General features: G+C 42.1%; 1 protein-coding gene across 1 annotated transcript in view; it reads left to right on the top strand.

Moving 5' to 3' along the window:
• Window positions 1–23,146, top strand: part of LOC141048722 (FRAS1-related extracellular matrix protein 1-like) — a 176,826-nt gene that overhangs the window by 134,630 nt on the left and 19,050 nt on the right. The window contains exons 29-31 of the mRNA XM_073544597.1: window positions 4,078–4,150; window positions 19,390–19,539; window positions 21,826–22,061. Of these exons, the coding sequence (XP_073400698.1) occupies window positions 4,078–4,150; window positions 19,390–19,539; window positions 21,826–22,061 (459 nt within the window). The remainder of the gene's footprint in view (window positions 1–4,077; window positions 4,151–19,389; window positions 19,540–21,825; window positions 22,062–23,146) is intronic.

The raw sequence follows: 23,146 nt of genomic DNA, 5'->3' as shown, positions 1-23,146 counted from the left end.
TGTGGTCCCCACTTCTCACAGTACAGATCCTTGTGGTGTCCACCACTCACAGTTCAGATCCTTGTAGTCCCCACCACTCACAGTACAGATCCTTGTGGTCCCCACTTCTCACAGTGCAGATCCTTGTGATCCCCACTTCTCACAGTACAGATCCCTGTGGTCCCCACTTCTCACAGTACAGATCCTTGTGGTGTCCACCACTCACAGTACAGATCCTTGTGGTGTCCACCACTCACAGTTCAGATCCTTGTAGTCCCCACCACTCACAGTTCAGATCCTTGTAGTCCCCACCACTCACAGTACAGATCCTTGTGGTCCCCACTTCTCACAGTACAGATCCTTGTGGTGTCCACCACTCACAGTTCAGATCCTTGTAGTCCCCACCACTCACAGTACAGATCCTTGTGGTCCCCACTTCTCACAGTGCAGATCCTTGTGATCCCCACTTCTCACAGTACAGATCCCTGTGGTCCCCACTTCTCACAGTACAGATCCTTGTGGTGTCCACCACTCACAGTTCAGATCCTTGTAGTCCCCACCACTCACAGTACAGATCCTTGTGGTCCCCACTTCTCACAGTGCAGATCCTTGTGATCCCCACTTCTCACAGTACAGATCCCTGTGGTCCCCACTTCTCACAGTACAGATCCTTGTGGCATCCACCACTCACAGTACAGATCCTTGTGGTCCCCACTTCTCACAGTACAGATCCTTGTGGTCCCCACTTCTCACAGTACAGATCCTTGTGGCATCCACCACTCACAGTACAGATCCCTGTGGTCCCCTCTTCTCACAGTACAGATCCTTGTGGTGTCCACCACTCACAGTTCAGATCCTTGTAGTCCCCACCACTCACAGTACAGATCCTTGTGGTCCCCACTTCTCACAGTGCAGATCCTTGTGATCCCCACTTCTCACAGTACAGATCCTTGTGGTCCCCACTTCTCACAGTACAGATCCTTGTGGTGTCCACCACTCACAGTTCAGATCCTTGTAGTCCCCACCACTCACAGTACAGATCCTTGTGGTCCCCACTTCTCACAGTGCAGATCCTTGTGATCCCCACTTCTCACAGTACAGATCCTTGCGGTCCCCACTGCTCCCAGTATAGATCCTTGTGGTCCCCACTTCTCACAGTACAGATCCTTGTGGTCCCCACTTCTCACAGTACAGATCCTTGTGGTGTCCACCACTCACAGTTCAGATCCTTGTAGTCCCCACCACTCACAGTTCAGATCCTTGTAGTCCCCACCACTCTCAGTACAGATCCTTGTGGTCCCCACTTCTCACAGTACAGATCCTTGTGGTGTCCACCACTCACAGTACAGATCCTTGTGGTCCCCACTTCTCACAGTGCAGATCCTTGTGATCCCCACTTCTCACAGTACAGATCCCTGTGGTCCCCACTTCTCACAGTACAGATCCTTGTGGTGTCCACCACTCACAGTTCAGATCCTTGTAGTCCCCACCACTCACAGTACAGATCCTTGTGGTCCCCACTTCTCACAGTACAGATCCTTGTGATTTCCACTTCTCACAGTACAGATCCTTGTGGTTTCTACCACTCACAGTGCAGATCCTTGTGGTCCTCACTTCTCACAGTACAGATCCTTGTGGTTTCCACCACTCACAGTACAGATCCTTGTGGTTTCCACCACTCACAGTACAGATCCTTGTGGTTTCCACCACTCACAGTACAGATCCTTGTGGTTTCCACCACTCACAGTACAGATCCTTGTTGTTTCCACCACTCACAGTACAGATCCTTGTGGTCCCCACTTCTCACAGTACAGATCCTTGTGGTCCTCACTTCTCACAGTACAGATCCTTTTGGTGTCCACTTCTCACAGTGCAGATCCTGTTGGTCCCCACCACTCACAGTGCAGATCCTTGTGGTCCCCACCACTCACAGTGCAGATCCTTGTGGTCCCCACTGCTCCCAGTACAGATCCTTGTGGTCCCCACCACTCACAGTGCAGATCCTTGTGGTCCCCACTGCTCCCAGTACAGATCCTTGTGGTCCCCACTTCTCACAGTACAGATCCTTGTGGTCCCCACTGCTCCCAGTACAGATCCTTGTGGTTCCCACTTCTCACAGTACAGATCCTTGTGGCGTCCACCACTCCCAGTACAAATCCTTTTGGTCCCCACTTCTCACAGTACAGATAATTTTGGTCCCCACTTCTCACAGTACAGATCCTTGTGGCGTCCACCACTCCCAGTACAGATCCTTGTGGCGTCCACCACTCCCAGTACAGATCCTTTTGGTCCCCACTTCTCACAGTACAGATCCTTGTGGTTTCCACCACTCCCAGTACAGATCCTTGTGGTCCCCACTGCTGACTTGCAAATATTTAGAGAGTGTATCATTTACAACAACTCTTTCTTGTCACTTAGCCACTTTTTTCACCTATGTGCAGATAGTGTCCCTTACACCCTGCTTCTGAAGCTTCAGTACAAGGCTGTTGTGTGGTGCAGTAGCAAATCAAGATATATCACATCCAGATTTGCACGTATATGGTATAAATTTATTATCTTGCCTTATTTAGGCCTCCACCAGTACAATTTACTCATCTCAAATGATAATGAGATGACTCTGCTCATTCTGTTCCAGTCAATGCAGCAAAGCTGTCAAGTGAGCTGCAGGAAGCAAGAGGTGTCAGGCTATTGTTTGCAAGTTGTCACATAAAAATCTAAGATGATAAATGCTAAACACTTGATTTTAAAATGTCTTTTTCTAATAATGAGTTTAAGCCTCCAGCAACAAAACAGATTACGCTCAGGTCATGGTTAGTGCAGGCTGTTCATAAAAATATGAGTCTTCGCAATGCTACGTACCTCAAAGATGCAAAATGTGCTCCACTGACAGTAAAAGCCTAATTAGGTCCTTCGTGAGATGTGTAACTCTGGTTCTGCATAACAAAAGAGACTGTAAGATGCCAGGAAAAATGGGAAAGTCTTCCAGAATGCCTACGCCTCACTTTATACCAAACCTTACAGAACGAAGAGATGCTTTATGGTGAGTCGGGGAATCATTCCTCTGTGGTTCCTCCTGGAAATATATAAGGGATTAAATTAAATGCAACAGTTATTAAATCAGACACCTACACATGTGCAGAAGTGGGCACAGGGTTTATTTATTTTTTGCTACCGTCATAGATGGGTTTCTCTAAGACAGGTCAGAGCCACACAAACGTGGCCAATGCAAATTTCCAACATTCTGTTTTTGCCAATTTTTATATTCCAGAATTCATGTTAAATCCAGGTCATATCTCGGGGATTGTGTGGGCTTCAATTAAAATTGTTGTCAACTTGCACAATTTGAGCGCTTTCCACAGAATGGGTCTCGGAGCCAAATCTGCTGCGGCTACAACTTTACCTATTTTTTTTCTTGCCAAATCCGGAAGGTGTTTAGGCTTTTACAGAAACATTATTTATGAGGAGCCACCTTTGGTGATGTGTGCAAGGAAATGTAAAGGCAAAAGATTAGAGGCTGCGAGAACCTGCTCCTCCATGATAAGCCAAGCCAAACGCAACCAATGTGCAAGCAGATAACAGCTCCGCTCCCTGCTCCAACCCATGGTCAGGCCTGGAGAGATGTCCCCTTTAAGAAACGACCATGTATTTACTTGCCTTGCATTTTTCAGGATTTTTTGCTTATTCAGTTTCTACCCACAGGGACCATTCGGTGGCTTATATTCAGAGTGGCAGGATTTCTTTTTAGAATGTGCTATCAATAATATTATTATTATTATATGGTATTATTTTATTTTTATTATTTTTTTTACATAGAATTCTTCTGCATAAAATCAATTATTAATAAAATAAATGTTTTTTATTTGTTCATTTACACTTATTAATTTTACCATTTTATTTCTTAAATGTTTTGGGTTTAAAGGCCGCGCTATAAAAGTTTTAACATTTTCTCTCTAATAAGAAAAAAAAATATGGTGTGCGTGTGTATATATATATATATAATTACTTCAAATAAAAAGGAACAATGCAATATATTATAATATAGTAATATATTGCATATACCGTATATAATAATATATATTATATTATTTATTTTCAAAGGTACAGGAGATTTCGGCTAGGTTGGGACAGGATTTCACACACACAAGTGCGAGTCTTGTGCAGTTTGATCCAGGTTGGTTTTTTTACCCATTTCATTGGTTGATTTTTATTTTTTTTATGACATCTACAAGGAGAACATTATAGTTTGTGTTAAAGCAGTGTAATTAAATAGAATAAGGTATATATAATGAAAAGGTTTTTATGTAAATATTTAATTTCTTTTTCTATTTATCTTTATTCGGCTAAACTAAAATTTTAAATGTTTTCAAGGTTTCAAAAAAAAATAATATTTAAAAAAAAAATAAATAAATTTGATAGTACCTGGCCAATATAGTAAAGCGTATAATAATATTGCATGTATTGGTACAGTGTAACATCGTAGCATTGTTTTAGCAAATTGAAGAAGCAGGAGCAAAAATAAATACATTCAGCTCTGTCTATATAGTGGTGGCCAGTTAGTGTCAGAAACGTATACACAGAACATAAGCGTTAGCCGCACTCTGTTGTTGTATGTATTCCCTTTATGTCCCTATACCCCTCGCCCCCTGGTTTTGCGCCATGAACAATGTGAGATCTGTTTACTATATGGGAAACTCCACATTTCAGTTTTCCCTACAGAACCCAGAGTGTTTACAGAGACAAAAAGAGCACAGATGCCGGACGTCCTAAGAGCTGCAGCAATTACGATAAGACAATACCCACAGTGGATGGATGCTCAGAGCTAATAATGAGAAACATTACACTGGCGAGCCAACAATGGAAAAGTCAGTGGGAATATGTTGTATCACCTGCAATCAGAGCCTTAGAACCATGTATAGGGGGCAAAAAAACAATTATAAACAGCGCAAAAGTCATTTCAGTCTTTCTACTTATGTCTTCATCCATACATCAATCAATGACTACTTTAATATTACCCCCAGTCTACTATAATACTGCCCCCTATGTACAAGAATATAACTACTATAATACTGCTCCTATGTACAAGAATATAACTACTATAATACTGCCCCTATGTACAAGAATATAACTACTATAATACTGCCCCCTATGTTCAAGAATATAACTACTATAATACTGCTCCTATGTACAAGAATATAACTACTATAATACTGCTCCTATGTACAAGAATATAACTACTATAATACTGCTCCTATGTACAAGAATATAACTACTATAATACTGCACCCTATGTACAAGAATATAACTACTATAATACTGCTCCTATGTACAAGAATATAACTACTATAATACTGCTCCTATGTACAAGAATATAACTACTATAATACTGCCCCTATGTACAAGAATAGAACTACTATAATACTGCTCCTATGTACAAGAATATAACTACTATAATACTGCTCCTATGTACAAGAATATAACTACTATAATACTGCTCCTATGTACAAGAATATAACTACTATAATACTGCCCCTATATACAAGAATATAACTACGATAATACTGCCTCCTATGTACAAGAATATAACTACTATAATACTGCTCCTATGTACAAGAATATAACTACTATAATACTGCCCCTATGTACAAGAATATAACTACTATAATACTGCCCCTATGTACAAGAATATAACTACTATAATACTGCCCCTATGTACAAGAATATAACTACTATAATACTGCCCCCTATGTACAAGAATATAACTACTATAATACTGCCTCCTATGTACAAGAATATAACTACTATAATACTGCTCCTATGTACAAGGATATAACTACTATAATACTGCTCCTATGTACAAGAATATAACTACTATAATACTGCTCCTATGTACAAGAATATAACTACTATAATACTGCCCCTATATACAAGAATATAACTACTATAATACTGCCTCCTATGTACAAGAATATAACTACTATAATACTGCTCCTATGTACAAGAATATAACTACTATAATACTGCCCCTATGTACAAGAATATAACTACTATAATACTGCCCCCTATGTACAAGAATATAACTACTATAATACTGCCCCTATATACAAGAATATAACTACTATAATACTGCCTCCTATGTACAAGAATATAACTACTATAATACTGCTCCTATGTACAAGAATATAACTATTATAATACTGCCCCTATGTACAAGAATATAACTACTATAATACTGCCCCTATGTACAAGAATATAACTACTATAATACTGCCCCTATGTACAAGAATATAACTACTATAATACTGCCCCCTATGCACAAGAATATAACTACTATAATACTGCTCCCTATGTACAAGGATATATCTACTATAATACTGTCCCTATGTACAAGAATATAACTACTATAATACTGCCCCTATGTACAAGAATATAACTACTATAATACTGCTCCTACGTACAAGAATATAACTACTATTATACTGCTCCCTATGTACAAGGATATATCTACTATAATACTGCTCCTATGTACAAGAATATAACTACTATAATACTGCCTCTATGTACAAGAATATAACTACTGTAATACTGCTCCTATGTACAAGAATATAACTACTATAATACTGCTCCTATGTACAAGAATATAACTACTATAAAACTGCCCCCTATGTACAAGAATATAACTACTATAATACTGCCCCCTATGTACAAGAATATAACTACTATAATACTGTTCCCTATGTACAAGAATATAACTACTATAATACTGCCCCTATGTACAAGAATATAACTACTATAATACTGCTCCTATGTACAAGAATATAACTACTATAAAACTGCCCCCTATGTACAAGAATATAACTACTATAATACTGCCCCTATGTACAAGAATATAACTACTATAATACTGCCCCCTATGTACAAGAATATAACTACTATAATACTGCCCCCTATGTACAAGAATATAACTACTATAATACTGCTTCGATGTACAAGAATATAACTACTATAATACTGCTTCGATGTATGCCTCCTACTGCTGTGTAGATCTTGAGAAATGCAGTTGTAATGTTTTATGTTAATGATTTCTTCCAGGCTCTGGGGCATGCGGTGTCTGGATGAAATCCCTGCCTCCTCTCTTCATTATAATGGCATCCCCATCCCATGAATGTCACACTGACCTGTCACATGTAGTTGCGGCGCTGTGATCCCACGCATGTGGATGGCGCATGCGCTGGATCACAGCGCCACAACTACATGTCACAGGTCAGTGTGACGTTCATGGGATGGGGATGCCATTATAATGAAGAGAGGAGGCAGGGATTTCATCCAGACACCGCATGCCCCAGAGCCTGGAAGAAATCATTAACATAAAACATTACAACTGCATTTCTCAAGATCTACACAGCAGTAGGAGGCATACAGGTCAGAATAACTAAACCATTCTATTACCTGTATGCCCATAGTAATAGCTCAGATTCGTTCAGGAGGGACAGATTCACTTTAAGTTTTTTCTTTAATATAACATTTATAGTTAGAGGATTAGGAAACTTGTGTTGATTTTAAGAGGATGTTGGTTCTGAAGTCAGCAAATAATGCGACACAGGTTTGATAGAGAGATGAAGCAGAAGATGTGAAGAAAGTCTAGGAGCCGGCACCAGGCGGAAGGCGTCAGCGGAATTCGATGTATCACTGTAGTTGTGTCATGGTGGGAGGCTGAACAGTTCCTGCCCCATTAAAAATGTTACATTTACAACTGTGTTTTTGATAAATGCAGATTGGTACAAAAGGGTAAATGTATCAAACAAGCCCTAACACTGGTAACTAGAGTGTAAGCCCATGGGGTCAGGGATCCGGTCCATCTACTGTACCGGGCACCCTTTAATATCTTGCAGATTCCTGCGTCTCCTTCTTCGCTAGCCGCCGCTATCGCTCCCCACAACAGCTAACATGTAATTTATGATCCAGTTACCGGTACGAGGCTAATTTATTCATCCTGATGAATTCCAGCAAAATAAAACGTTCCAGTAAATCAAATCCTTGAGACTTCCACAGGTCAGCGCTCAATTAAAGGTTGTAGTATGAGAAGGCATTTCATTAGAAATCACATTAAATCTACTTACCGCTTTTTAAAACTGACATCTGTCCCCTTTACATTTACTTCAATGATTTACTTATAGATGTAAAATATATATTTTTTAAGTCCTCCCCCCCACACACCCCCTATACTTTCAGGTGCAGTTTCTGCTTGGCAGATAGATGGCGATCTTCTCTTTGACTCAAGAGCTAGGAGCTTGTTGCGAAGATTCTGCCAACTTTTATTAACTTTCCCAAGATTTGCATTTTTTTAGGCCAATATAAAAGTTTTTTTTGTTTTTCTTTCCTTTTGTCTCTTTTATCGATAAATTCATTCCAGGATATACTGCTGCTGGGATCCAGAGTAATCGGCTATATTCTGCAGAGAAATGTTCTGTTTCCCTACAGCGCCACCACAGGAGAAATGAAGTATTACATCGTTCATGTTGAAATCAATGGACTGTCAAGAGTAATGCACAGGAGTCTCTGTCGTCTTGATGGAGTTTTCCTTGTTGAAATTCATCTTGGCTGAGGGTTCTGCGCAGAGAATAGTTTATTTTGGGCAGCAGATTGGTAATATTTGGTCAGTAGATTCGATTTGGCTCGAATAAAGTCCATCTCAAACAAAAGCACCCCAAATGGCAAGAAAAGACCTTTACTGGTGCTTCTCGGCTCCAAAGTAATTTAAATAAAGATGAGTGAAAGGGTTAAAGAATATTACCAATTATTTTACTCTCGGGTCTTAGACCCTCACCTGTCCTTACTAGGCCACCGTCAATTTTTGGTTCTTCTGGCGCCGATGTAGTGGTGTGGAAAGGAGCGCCAGAAGAACCAGAGACCGGCTGGGGAGCTGCGGTAGAGGAACAGGTGGATTTGCCATAATCCAAAACCTTTAAGAAATTCAGAACAAATTCAATTTGTTATGGATCTCCATTCCTGGATGAACTAAGTAGATTCCGCGACTTTGAAATTCTGGGGAAGAAAATAAAGGAACGGAACGTACAGGTTGTTTTCTCATCAATTCTCCCAGTCGATGGCCATGGCATCAGAAGATGGAATAGGATACTAGAGGTGAACAACTGGCTACGACGGTGGTGCAGGCAGCAAGGATTTGGATTCTTGGACCATGGCGTGAATTACCTCTACGATGGACTTCTCGCAAGAGATGGGGTACACCTCACAAAACCTGGGAAACACACATTCACCAGAAGACGTGCCGCACTCATCAGGAGGGCTTTAAACTAGAAGAAGAGGGGATGGGAGGAAAAACAGCATACAAGAACATGCAGCAGAAGGACAAACTAATCAAGGATACTAGATGTGGTAAAGAGGACCCAAGACAGGGTACTCAGAAGAAGCTAAGAAAAAGGAAGCAAAACTTCTTTCCTGCATGCTGACCAACGCAAGAAGCCTGACCAATAAGATGGAAGATCTGGAGTTGGTCATGTATGAGGAAAAATACGACCTAGTAGGAATAACTGAGACATGGTTAGACGACAGCTATGACTGGGCGGCTAACTTGCAAGGATATGATTTGTTTAGGAGGGATCGTAAAAAAAAAGGAAAGGGGGTGGAGTCTGTCCATATATAAAGTCCACTTTAAAGCCCACACTAAGAGAAGATATACAAGAGGGAAACGAAGAGGTGGAGTCTCTATGGCTGGAGATACAAGGAGGGAAAAGTAATAAAATCCTCATAGGGGTTTGTTATAAGCCACCAAATATAACAGAAACCACTGAGAATGTATTATTGAAACAAATAGACAAAGCAGCAAATCCAATGAGGTGATTATTATGGGGGACTTCAACTACCCCGACATAGACTGGGAAACTGAAACCTGCGGATCTCAGAAAGGAAACCAATTTCCGTCAGTGACCAAGGATAATTATCTGTCACCACTTGTGCCGGGCCCAACTAGAGGGACGGCCCTTCTGGACTTAATGTTAAGCAACAGGCCAGATAGAATAACAGAAGTACGAGTCGATGGCACCGAGGGAACAGTGACCACAATATAATACAATTCCACTTGTCCTTCAGTAAGGTGCCCTGGAAGGGGGTTACGAAAACGCTGAATTTCAGGAAAGCAAAGTGTGATCAGCTTAGAGAGGACCTTCGCCGAATTGATTGGGACAATGTCCTCAAAAATAGGAGCACAGAAAATAAATGGGAAATATTTAAATCAGTTTTACACACCCACTGCGAGCTAGCCATACCGTACAGAAATAAAAGGGCTAGGAACAGGAGAACATCAATGTGGCTAAATAAGGATGTAAAAAGGGCAATAAATAACAAGAACAAGGCATTTAGGAAGCTAAAACAAGAAGGCAATGAAGAAGCATTAAAAAGTGATAGAGAAAAAAATAAAATGTGTAAAAAACAAATACATTTAGCAAAAGTGGAAACTGAGAGACTCATTGCTAAGGAAAGTAAAACAAACCCCAAACTATTCTTTAATTATATAAACAGTAAAATGATTAAAATTGATGGTGTCGGCCCTTTAAAGAACAATGAGGGTGAAATCATAGAGAGCGATGTGGGAAAAGCAAATGTTTTAAATACTTTTTTCTCAACAGTGTTCACACATGAAAAGGATTTGCCAGGGGAAACGCAGAGTGATAATGTAAACTCCCCATTAAGTATTACCTGCCTAACCCAGGAAGAAGTGCAGAACCGCCTTAGTAAGATTAAAATTGACAAATCACCAGGCCCTGATGGCATTCACCCTCGGGTATTAAGGGAGTTAAGTAATGTGATAGACAGGCCTCTGTTGTGAGTTCATTTTCCCCTTCACTACTGAGGCCCGAGGAACTCCCTCTTCTGGTGAAGAAAGGTAGTGAGCCTGATTGTCAAACACCTGGGGCTGATGATGATGACTGGCTGAGTGGAGTTAATGACTGGATATAAGGCTGCCGACGCCCTTCTGGCCTGCGGGTGATTTCTCTGTGGACTTCTAGGAAACCAGTCTGTTTCCTGCTCATCTAAAGCTAAGATTTCTGCTTTGCCTTTTTGCATTAGTGTTTTGTTTTCCTTGCTTTTCTGGATTCTGCCATTCCCTGCTGGGGTGAGCTGAATCTCCTTTTGCCTGTTGCTCTGTCTTCAGAATATTCCTGAGTACTGACATAGCCTTTTTTGAAGCCTAGCGTCTTCAGGGCCTTTTTTACTGTCAGTTTGTTGGCTCTTATTTTCATAGGGTTTTTCACGGATTGCAGACAGCAGCCTTCCTGTCCTTTCCTATCTAAGCTAGCTTGGGCCCCATCTTTGCTCAGTCTATCTTTCTGTCTGTGTTTTGTTCTTTCTTCTTGCTTCACCGTCATTATATGTGGGGGGCTGCCTTTTGCTTTGGGGTCTGCTCTGGGGCAGTTTAGATTTCCCTTTCTGTCTTTAGGCTATGTAGTCCTCCGGCTGTGATCGAGGGGCCTAGGGCATCGTAGGAGCCCCCCATGGCTACTGCTAGTTGTGTTGATAGGTTCAGGGGTCTGCAATCCGATAGCTGCCAACTTCTCTGGTTTTCTGGACTTAGCTAGCATTTCTATTTTTGCCTCCTACGGTGACTCAATCATAACAGAATCACCCGCCATACCGCAGATCCTAGGGTACTCAATTGCAGGAAAGAATTGTATAAAAAAAAAAAAAAAGTGTGTATATTTTTTCCTCTATATCTCTGAGGCCGTAGGGGGAATTTTTTTTCTCTCAATGGAGATAAAGCAATTGTCTGATCGTGTGGAGCAGCTCGCTGCGGAAGTGCGGGGAATTTCCGCCTACCTTGCTCATTCACATGCTGCTGAACCAAAAATTCCTACACCTGATGTATTTTTTGGGGATCGGTCTAAATTTTTGAATTTCAAAAATAATTGTAAATTATTTTTTGCCTTGAAGCCTAACTCGTCAGGGAGCTCCGCGCAGCAGGTTAAAATTGTCATCTCTTTGCTGCGTGGCGATCCCCAGGATTGGGCGTTTTCTTTGAAACCAGATGATCCTATTCTGACTAATGTGAATGTATTTTTTCAGGCCTTGGGGTTGTTGTATGACGAACTTAATGCCATTGATCAGGCTGAAAAGACCCTGCTGGCATTGAACCAGGGTCGTGATTCTGCAGAATTGTACTGTCAAAAATTCCGAAAGTGGGCAGTACTTACTACCTGGAAGGGGTTGTCAGAAGCCGTAAAAGATACTATGGTGGGATTTCCTGTTCCCTCTGGTCTTGACGATTCTATGTCTTTAGCCATTCAGGTTGATCGGCGTTTGCGCGAACGCAGAGCTGCACGAGAGGTGTTGCCACCTGTTGAACAGATGTCTGAACCTATGCAATGTGATAGAGTTTTTTCCAGAGAGCAGCGTCAGGAGTTCAGAAGGCGTAATAAGTTGTGTTTTTTCTGTGGAGATGCCTCGCATATTATTTCTGTCTGTCCTAAACGCGAGAAACGCCTTGCACACACGTTTTCTGTTGGTGGTGTTCAACCTAAGTTTCTTCTGGCTATTACTCTGATCTGCTCCCTGTCCACATTTTCCGCCAAGGCTTTTGTGGATTCGGGAGCAGCTCTAAACCTAATGGACTTGGATTTTGCTAAACGTTGTGGATTTCCGATGACACCTCTGCAGACGCCTATCCCTTTGAGGGGGATTGATGCTACTCCTTTGGCTAAAAATAAACCTCAGTTTTGGACCCAGGTGGTAATGCGGGTCGCCCCAGACCATCAAGAAAATTGCAGGTTTTTGTTGTTACATAATCTGCATGATACTATTGTTCTGGGGTTTCCCTGGTTACAAATTCATAATACAGTTTTGGATTGGAAATCTGTGTCTGTGGTGAGTTGGGGTTGTCGGTGTGCCTTTAGTGAGGCTCCGGTGTTTTCCACCTCTCCTCAGTCGCATGATGTTCCTGATTATTTGGCGGACTTTTATGATGTATTTAGTGAGTATGAGTCTGCGTCTCTGCCTCCTCATAGGAGTTATGACTGTGCAATTGAACTGAGCCCGGGGTGTAAATTTCCCAAGGGTCGGCTCTTCAATTTATCTGTACCCGAGCACGAGGCTATGCGATCCTATATTAAGGAGGCATTGGAGAAGGGTCATATTAGACCATCCTCTTCACCCTTAGGTGCCGGGTTTTTTTTGTAGCCAAAAAGGATGGATCATTAAGACCTTGTATTGATTATCGTGCTCTCAACAAAATTACTGTTAAATATCAGTATCCGTTACCCCTTATTTCTGATCTATTCTCCAGAGTTAAAGGTGCTTGCTGGTTTACCAAGCTTGACCTCAGGGGGGCGTATAATCTTATTCGCAGTAAGCATGGGGATGAATGGAAGATGGCGTTTAATACTCCGGAGGGACATTTTGAGTACCTGGTGATGCCTTTTGGGCTCACTAATGCCCCTTCTGTCTTCCAGTTCTTCATGAACGATATTTTCCAAGATTTTGTCGATAAATTTTTGATTATCTATCTGGATGATATTTTGATCTTCTCCAAGGATTGGGATTCTCATGTGGAACATATTCGGACTGTGTTCCGGATCTTGAGGGAGAATTCCCTGTATGTCAAAGGATCTAAATGCCTTTTTGGAGTACAGAGGATTTCTTTTTTGGGATTTATTTTGTCTCCGTCAGCTATTGAAATGGACCCGGCCAAGGTACAGGCCATTTACGATTGGGTTCAGCCCACTTCTTTGAAGGCCCTCCAGAAGTTTTTGGGTTTTGCTAATTTTTATCGGAAATTTATAGCAAAATTTTCTAGTATTGCCAAGCCATTGACTGATTTGACTAAGAAGGGTGCTGATGTGTTAAATTGGTCTCCAGAGGCTGTTTCTTCCTTTCAGGAGCTGAAGCGAAGATTCACCTCCGCCCCGGTTTTGCGGCAACCTGTTGTCTCACTTCCATTCCAGGTAGAGGTGGATGCTTCTGCAGGAGCTGTTTTGTCCCAAAAGGATCCTGTAACATCTAAAATGAATCCCTGTGCTTTCTTTCCCGAAAGTTCTCTCCATCTAAACGTAACTATGATGTGGGGAATCGGGAACTGTTAGCCATGAAATGGGCATTTGAGGAGTGGAGACATTGGTTGGAGGGAGCTAAGCATCAAGTCGTGGTCCTCACTGACCACAAGAATTTGATTTACCTAGAGTCGGCTAAGAGCTTGAACCCTAGACAGGCTAGGTGGGCCTTGTTTTTCACACGTTTTGATTTTGTGGTTTCTTTTCTTCCTGGAACTAAGAATGTCAAGGCGGACGCCCTCTCTAGGAGCTTCTTTGCTGATTCTCCTGTGGTGACCAAGCCTGCTACCATCTTAGGCGAAGGGGTAGTTCTTTCTGCCATCTCGCCCGATTTGAGACGTGCTCTGGGAGAGTTCCAGGAGGACAAACCTGAGCGTTGTCCCAGTGGAAAGTTGTATGTTCCTGACCAGTGGAAGAAGAGAGTGATGTCTGAAGTTCATTGCTCTGCTTTGGCTGGTCATCCAGGTATTTTTGGTACTAGAGATCTGGTGAGTCGGTCTTTTTGGTGGCCCTCCTTGTCTCGTGATGTCAGGAATTTTGTGCAGTCCTGTGGGACGTGCTCCCGGTCTAAATCGTGTTCTCGCTCTAGTGGGTTGTGGATGCCTTTGCCTGTCCCCAAGAGGCCATGAACCCATATTTCAATGGATTTCATCTCTGATATGCCTGTCTCTCAAAGGATGACTGTTATTTGAGTGATTTGTGATAGGTTCTCTAAGATGGTTCATCATGTACCACTCCCTAAGTTGCCGTCTTCTTCTGAATTGGCGCCCCTGTTTTTATAACAGGTGGTTCGCTTGCACGGGATTCCTGAGAACATTGTATCTGACAGAGGAGTCCAGTTTGTGTCTAGATTTTGGAGAACTTTCTGTTCCAAGCTGGGAATTCAGTTGTCCTTCTCCTCTGCTTTTCACCCTCAGACCAATGGGCAGACAGAGAGAACAAACCAGACCTTGGAGTCGTATTTGAGATGTTTTATTTCTGCTGATCAGGATGATTGGGTTTCATTTTTGCCCTTGGCCGAATTTGCTTTGAATAATAGAGCTAGTTCTGCCACTTTGATGTCACCTTTTTTTTGTAACTTTGGGTTTCATCCTCGATTTTCTTCAGGGCAGGTGGAGCCCTCTGCCTGCCCAGGTGTTGACACTGTGGTTTAGAGAATGCACCAGATCTGGGACCAAGTGGTGGATAAGTTATCTCTCTCCCAGGAGAAGGCCCAGCGGTTTTCCAACCGACATAGGACCATTGGTCCCCAGTTTAAGATTGGTGATATGGTGTGGTTATCATCAAAAAATATTGCTATGAAGGTGGCTTCTCCTAAGTTTAAGCCTAGATTTATTGGACCTTACAAGATTTTGGAGATTATTAATCCTGTCTCTTTTCGTTTGGCTCTTCCTGTCACATTTAAAATCCATAATGTGTTCCATAAATCTTTGTTGAAGAGGTTTGTTGAACCTGTTGTTCCGGGGGTGGCACCTCCAGACCCTGTATTGGTTGAAGGTAACATGGAATATGAGGTAGAGAAAGTACTGGATTCCCGTCTGGCTAGACGGAGACTCCAGTATTTGGTTAAGTGGAAGGGTTATGGTCAGGAGGATAATTCCTGGGTCTCTGCCTCTGATATTCATGCCAAAAGATTGGTGCGTGCCTTTCATCGGGCTCACCCTGATCGCACTGGTGGCGTGATTGAGGGTTCGGTGACCCCTCCTCAAGGGGGAGGTACTGTTGTGAGTTCATTTTCCCCTTCATTACTGAGGCCCGAGGAACTCCCTCTTCTGGTGAAGAAAGGTAGTGAGCCTGATTGTCAAACACCTGGGGCTGATGATGATGACTGGCTGAGTGGAGTTAATGACTGGATATAAGGCTGCCGACGCCCTTCTGGCCTGCGGGTGATTTCTCTGTGGACTTCTAGGAAACCAGTCTGTTTCCTGCTCATCTAAAGCTAAGATTTCTGCTTTGCCTTTTTGCATTAGTGTTGTGTTTTCCTTGCTTTTCTGGATTCTGCCATTCCCTGCTGGGGTGAGCTGAATCTCCTTTTGCCTGTTGCTCTGTCTTCAGAATATTCCTGAGTACTGACATAGCCTTTTTTGAAGCCTAGCATCTTCAGGGCCTTTTTTACTGTCAGTTTGTTGGCTCTTATTTTCATAGGGTTTTTCACGGATTGCAGACAGCAGCCTTCCTGTCCTTTCCTATCTAAGCTAGCTTGGGCCCCATCTTTGCTCAGTCTACCTTTCTGTCTGTGTTTTGTTCTTTCTTCTTGCTTCACAGTCATTATATGTGGGGGGCTGCCTTTTGCTTTGGGGTCTGCTCTGGGGCAGTTTAGATTTCCCTTTCTGTCTTTAGGCTATGTAGTCCTCCGGCTGTGATCGAGGGGCCTAGGGCATCGTAGGAGCCCTCCACGGTTACTGCTAGTTGTGTTGATAGGTTCAGGGGTCTGCAATCCGATAGCTGCCAACTTCTCTGGTTTTCTGGACTTAGCTAGCATTTCTATTTTTGCCTCCTACGGTGACTCAATCATAACAGGCCTCTATTCCTTATATTTAAAGACTCTATAGAAACAGGGTCTGTTCCTTTTGATTGGCGGCAAGCAAATGTGGTACCAATATTCAAAAAGGGGTGTAAAAGGGAACCTGGAAACTATAGGCCGGTAAGCTTAACATCGGTTGTGGTTAAAATTTTTGAAGGGTTTCTAAGGGATACCATTATGGAATATCTCAATGTTAATAAATGTTTAACTCCATATCAACATGGATTTATGATGGATCGCTCCTGTCAGACTAACCTGATCAGCTTCTATGAGGATGTAAGCTCTCAAATGGAACAAGGAGAATCATTGGATGTCATTTATCTCGACTTCTCTAAAGCATTTGACACTGTCCCACATAAAAGATTGGTAAGTGAGATGAGAAAGCTTGGGCTAGGGGAAAATGTGAGTAGATGGGTAGGTAGCTGGCTTAGTGATAGAAGACAGAGAGTGGTTATTAATGGGGCATACTCAGATTGGGCCAGGGTTACTAGTGGGGGACCACAGGGTTCTGTATTGGGCCCCCTACTATTTAATATATTTATTAATGATCTAGTGGATGGCTTACACAGTAAAATATCAGTATTTGCAGATGATACAAAACTATATAAGGTCGTTAACACAAAGGAGGACAGTTTGCAACTACAGACAGATTTGAGTAAATTGGAGAATTGGGCTGAAAAATGGCAAATGAGGTTTAACACAGATAAGTGTAAGGTTATGCACATGGGAAGGAGAAACAGATGCTACAATTACTTACTAAACGGGAAACTGCTGGGGAAATCAGACATGGAAAAAGACTTAGGCATCTTAGTCAATAAGAAGCTAAATTGGAGTGCCCAGTGTCAGGCAGCTGACACCAAAGCAAATAGGGTCATGGGATGCATTAGAAGAGGTCTGGGGACACGAGATGAAAACATAATTCTCCCTCTGTACAAATCACTCGTCAGACCACACTTGGAGTATTGTATGCAATTTTGGACGCCGGTGCTCAAGAAAGACATTACTGAACTTGAAAGGGTTCAAAGGCGGGCTACTAAAATGATAAATGGAGGTGGTTCACTACAATACCCAGAAAGGTTATCAAAATTAGCTCTATTTACTCTAGAAAAGAGAAGACTTAGGGGAGACCTAATATATATGTACAAGTATACCAGAGGGCAATACAGAGATCTCTCCAATGAACTGTTTGTACCAAGGACTGTGACAAGAACAAGGGGACGTTCTCTTCGTTTGGAGGAAAGACAATTTCTGCACCAGCATAGAAGAGGGTTCTTCACGGTAAGAGCAGTGAGGCTCTGGAATTCTCTTCCTGAGGAAGTGGTGATGGCCAACTCACTGAATGAATGTAAGAAAGGAATGGATGCTTTTCTTGTGAGTAACAGTATAGAAGGTTACGAATAACAGAATATTATAGGTAGATGGTTGACCCAGCTTAGGGGAAGGAATTTTTTTCCCTATGGAGAAAATTGGCTTCTACTCTGTGGGTTTTTTGCCTTCCCCAGGATCAACAATGCCGAACAACTGCACTAAAAATAGGCTGAACTAGATGGACATCAGGTCTTCCTTCAGCCTTCAAAACTATGTTACTATGTTACTATGTAACTCTGCTGTCCTGATTGTTTGCTACAATGTATCTGTGCAGGTGAAATGTAACAGTCTGGAGTCCGCGAACGACTGTCTACACTCTTGTAAGGCTATTTTCACACGTTGCGTTTTTGCTGCGGTTTTTTTCTGCAAGCAAAACCTGCTCGAAGCTGCTCTGCTACAAAAAAAAAGCAGGTTGTTCTGCATTTTTGCTGCATTTTTGTTTTCTCTTGGGCATGCTGATAAGGTTTAGTGCCCCGCCCCCCCAAAAAGAAATAAAAATAATCATGGTGCATCTTCCTTAAGGTTTTTGCACCAAAAACGCAGCAAAAACTGATACCTGTGTTTTTGCTGCATTTTTGCAGTCTGAGAGGGACAAATGCTAGATATAGAAAAAAACGCTGAAGGAAGTGACTTGCTGCAGTTTTCAAAAACGCATCAGTTTTCCAAATCAGTCAGGAAAATAAAATCAATGTGCGTGTATGAGATTTCTGCGATCTCATAGACTTTGCTGTAAAACGCAGCTTAAAATTTCCATTAAAAAATACGGCAAAAACGCAACGTGTGAACATAGCCTTAGTGCGCCTAAACCTCAGCCATCCTACGAGTACAACACAACCAAAGACTATAAATCAGGCATGGTGTCTGGGAAGGAGCTTTTTGCATTAGCCCCAAAAGCATCGAGTTCTGGTGCCTTTAATTTAGTTCTTGGTGTCTATAAAGGGGTTCTCCACTTCTTGGTCAACTCCTTCTTAAATGATGCAGGGCGTCAGGGACAATAAAAATAAAAACCCCTCATCTGCTGGCACTGATCGAGAGATTTTGGCGACAAGTCTGAAATGAAAATGTTACGCTAGTGTCGACAGGCTCGTCGCCGACATCTCCGCAACAGCGCCGCTCCAGGAGATGAGTTTTTGCTGCTTTTATTTTCACTGGGACCCAGTTTCATTTAAAAGGCGTTGTCCAAATAGAAGACAAATCCCATAACCTGCCATAAGGAACACTTTTTCATTTCAGAATGTGCACGTGAGGAATAACGCTATTTCTCGCCATTATATGACTTATATTCTGCAATTTTCCCCCGTTTTCCCCTCTGCAGGTTCTGTTTCTATCTTTTCAGTCGTCTCTGAGCTGGTGGGTGGAGACTGGCCGCCATTATATCTCTCATCCACAGCACACACGGACATAGGGGATACCTCCTGCTCTACTGTCTCAATGAATTTTGGATTTCTTAATTTCTTTCAGGCGTTTCTACAAAATCTTGGAATATTTATGTGAAGAACGATGGTCTGGAAGAAAGCCACGAGTTCTTAAAAGTTATCCTAAGGTCACCCAAGAACGGCATACTGGGCAAAATTACAGAGGCCACGATTGAAATAATGGATCCAAGACAAGGTGAGGGTGAAATCTACTGATCGATATAATGATTAGGTCAATTCTACATGTAAGGAATCCCTATGACAACACTTCCTGTGATATGCCAGCTTATTTTTTTTTATCATGAGGACACTGAATTTTATCAAAGCAAATCTAATTTTATCTTTTCTTCTAAGAGAATAAACAAAAGCAAATATCTAATTGGCAGCTGTGAATCCTAATGTCCCTATGACAACACTTCCTGTGCTATGGCAATATATTCATATTATCCATACATTACAGGTGAATTTTATAACAATACACTTGAAATGCATTTTTATTAGAGAACGAAAGCTAAGTTCTGATTGGTGGCCATGAAGCTAGATTTCCCTATGATAACACTAAAGTGCCTAAATACAGTGACAAGAAGTGTTCTCATTGTAACCCAGACTCTATAACTATTTAGCAAAATATTTGCTCTGCCGGTGATGTGCCGATTTACACAGACTGGACAATGGTCCAGGTTTAGGTTTTCCCATTTCTCATAGTAAGTTCTTATAACTTTTTACAGACATTTTTGGTTTATTCCTTTAGGCCAGAATCTGGGTCAAGAGTGACACCTAGTGGACAAATGTGATACCAGCAGAATTGTCCTGATTTTTCATTGTGGTTGATTGTAGGGAGGATCATGGAGAGCTGCTCTGATAAAGAAGCATTACATCAAGGGTTTTTTTTAAACCTGCACTTATTTTTTGAATAAAAAAGTGAAGTGGAACAGGTATTCCTCTTTGCAGATGCCCCCATACTGGTGAAGACCACCCTGCTTTAGAATTCTTTAGAAATATCCGAATAGTCCTCTCACCTGTGCCGTTCAAGCACCCGATCTCCAAACCACAAAACAAGATGCAATTCAAAAAGGTCAGATCTGGCACATAGTAAAAATCTTGCATTTTATTAAGTATCCATAATAAATACTATGTCTTGCACATTCTGTCCAAAAGAACCACAAGTCCCAGGAGAAGCATTACCGGTCGACTCTTTTTTGAACCTGAACTTTTCATAACCAGTGTAAGAAAGAACCATCTAGGTTCAGGAAACGCATCAACCAGTAATGCTTCTCCTGAGACTTGTGGTTCTTCTGGACAGAACGTTGAAACGTTTTATAATACTTTTTAATGCAAACTCCATAAAGATCATGAGTTTTACTACCTGCCGGAAACAACCTTTTTTCATCACAGTTCTTTAAATTGGCTCTTCTCCAATCCGCTGGCATTGTTTGATGATGCTGTTTAATCACAACCTAGCAGGGGTCGTCAAGGATTAGAAAAGCATCAGGCACCACCGCTCCCTACAGGTTGCATGGAGTATTGCAGCTCTACACCATTTAGTCCAATGGCGCTGCATTACCAGATACAACTTGTAGACAGGGGTGGAGGGTGGACCTGATTTTGGGTGAAAGCAACCATGTTTTTCTAATTCTGAACCCTTTTAATTATGCATTTATAAGATAAGAAAGCTCATCATCAGCATAAAGGACAAACAAATATTTCCTTCCACTAATAAATATAGTGGCTGCCACATTCTGGACCATCCCTTTAATTCATTTCCTTCCAATATAAAAGATAGCGGTTGCCACATCTTGGTCCCCCGACGAAAAGCTGATCACAGTGTGTCTTTTTACCGAGACCTCCAGTGATCTGCTGCAATCTGTGGAGAAACTGAGAGCGAGTCTTTATTTATTCTGCACTGCCCCCGCAGGAGAAAAAAGGTATTACACAGTTTTCTTTTGAAAATGCAATCCAAGGAGGAACCAAGAGCAAGTGTTTAGTATTCTTGAAGCGCTCCCGCAGGAGAAATAATGCATTACCATGTCCTTATTGAAATCAATGTGTCTGTCTATGTAATGTATCAGCATGTTGGGTCCTCCAGAAGGAAGGAGCTTCTTCTTTAGCTCTTCTACATGTAATAAATGGTCTTGAATGGTATACCCCCCCCCCCCCCTGTTATCTGTGGTCGTCTCACAAACTGTTCTATTATAATGAATTATTAGAGAGGAATATAAAGATTCGCAGGTCCCGGGTCCAGCAGTCATATCAACGGTCCTTTCAGATCTGAGCCCTGCGAACCTCCTCCTACCTGCCGACATCCCTGCAGTGTGACACAAACCTGACGTCGCTCCTGGCCTACTAATCAAAAGAAGTGCTGGGGATTCCGGCAGGTAGGAAGAGGTTCACATTGGAGTTGGGCTACCATCGTGGCCACTGGACCAGGGTCCTGCAAATCTTTTTGATCCTCTTTCTAAAATATATGTATTCTTTGACACAGGTCAATGTCGGAACCAAAATCCAGGATCGGGAGAGATTTTATACCATGCGATTGTCAGCAGCTCCAGAGGAGGGAGCGAAGGAAGACTGGCCACGTCTCCTAAGATCACCCAGATCTTACTCCCCAACCCCCACACGTATGACCGCGCCAGGACCCGCGTCGCCCGCCCCGGCGGCAGAGAGGTGGAATACCATCGGCCCGGACCACAGAGGCGGCTCGCTGGAAACGGCATCCTCGTACGTTAATTTCACTTTCTGCATTAATGACAGTAGGAAGAAATGAGAGAAGGTATAAGTCATTCTTAATTGATAGTGTTCTTCCCAGCAAATGAAAAACTTCTATGGATTATTGCACAAATCTAATTATCTAATTAAGCTGCTTCAGGTTTGGTAAGTGGTTAAAATAAATTGAGCTTGCCGCTGACATTCCCTCTTAAGAGCGCTCGGTCCTCGGTCGGCTATTTAATTAGCGCAGCCTGATGAAGATGACACGACTCCCGTGATGAGATTAAGACCCTTATTGAGGGCTTGGTAAAAAGCATATTTAGGTCTCAATAATTCAATATTAAGGAGGGTGAAGCTTTTACAAGTCGCATCATCCTACATCCGGAGCTGCAGCCACTGACGAGCGCGTGCAACAGTTTTTAAAGTAAATTCGAAAAAGTAAAAAAGAAAAAAAATGGAACCATTCTTAAAGGGATTGTCCTGGATTAAGAAAACATGGCTGCTTTTATTTAAAAATACAGCAACACTTGTATACGGGTCACAACTGGGATTGCATCTGCATCGAAGTGGTTGGGGTTGAGCTGCAGGGACAGTTTTTTTTCTAACTTAAATGTATGTATTTTAGGCTAAAAATAATTTTTGCAATTGGGTTTCAGGAGAAAAATCAGCATCGTTTGGCTGTTTCAGGGTCTTCCCTTCCTGGCAGTTTCACTTTGATGCAGCCTGTGAACACAAATCAGTTGAGAGGAGCTCAGAAAAAGTGATATAAAGTCTCATCATAAAGAACTCACCGATGGTTTATCAGTTAACTCATTGTACAACTAACCTTAGCCCGTGCCACCCAGAGGCAATAGAAGGGTATCGGTGCAAAACATGGAATGAAACCCAATTGCAAAAATGATAAGTAATGATTTAAGTAAAAAAATATATATATCGTCCCCAATGGACAACCCTGGTGTGGTGCATGAAACAGCCATGATTTTCTAATTCTGGAAAAACCCTTTAAGGGGAAATTCTAAATTCCCCTGGTTATGATGAAAGGTCTGCCCCCGAGGGGTGTTTGCATCTACTTGGATGTGCCATCGCTTCATTGGTTG

Source organism: Dendrobates tinctorius, unplaced genomic scaffold, assembly GCF_039654945.1.
Source record: "Dendrobates tinctorius isolate UK_male_01 unplaced genomic scaffold, ASM3965494v1 ptg000138l, whole genome shotgun sequence".
NCBI classification, from domain to species: Eukaryota; Metazoa; Chordata; class Amphibia; order Anura; family Dendrobatidae; genus Dendrobates; species Dendrobates tinctorius.
The sequence above is the reverse complement of the archived record's forward strand: the minus strand, read 5'-3'. Positions and strand labels throughout refer to the sequence as shown.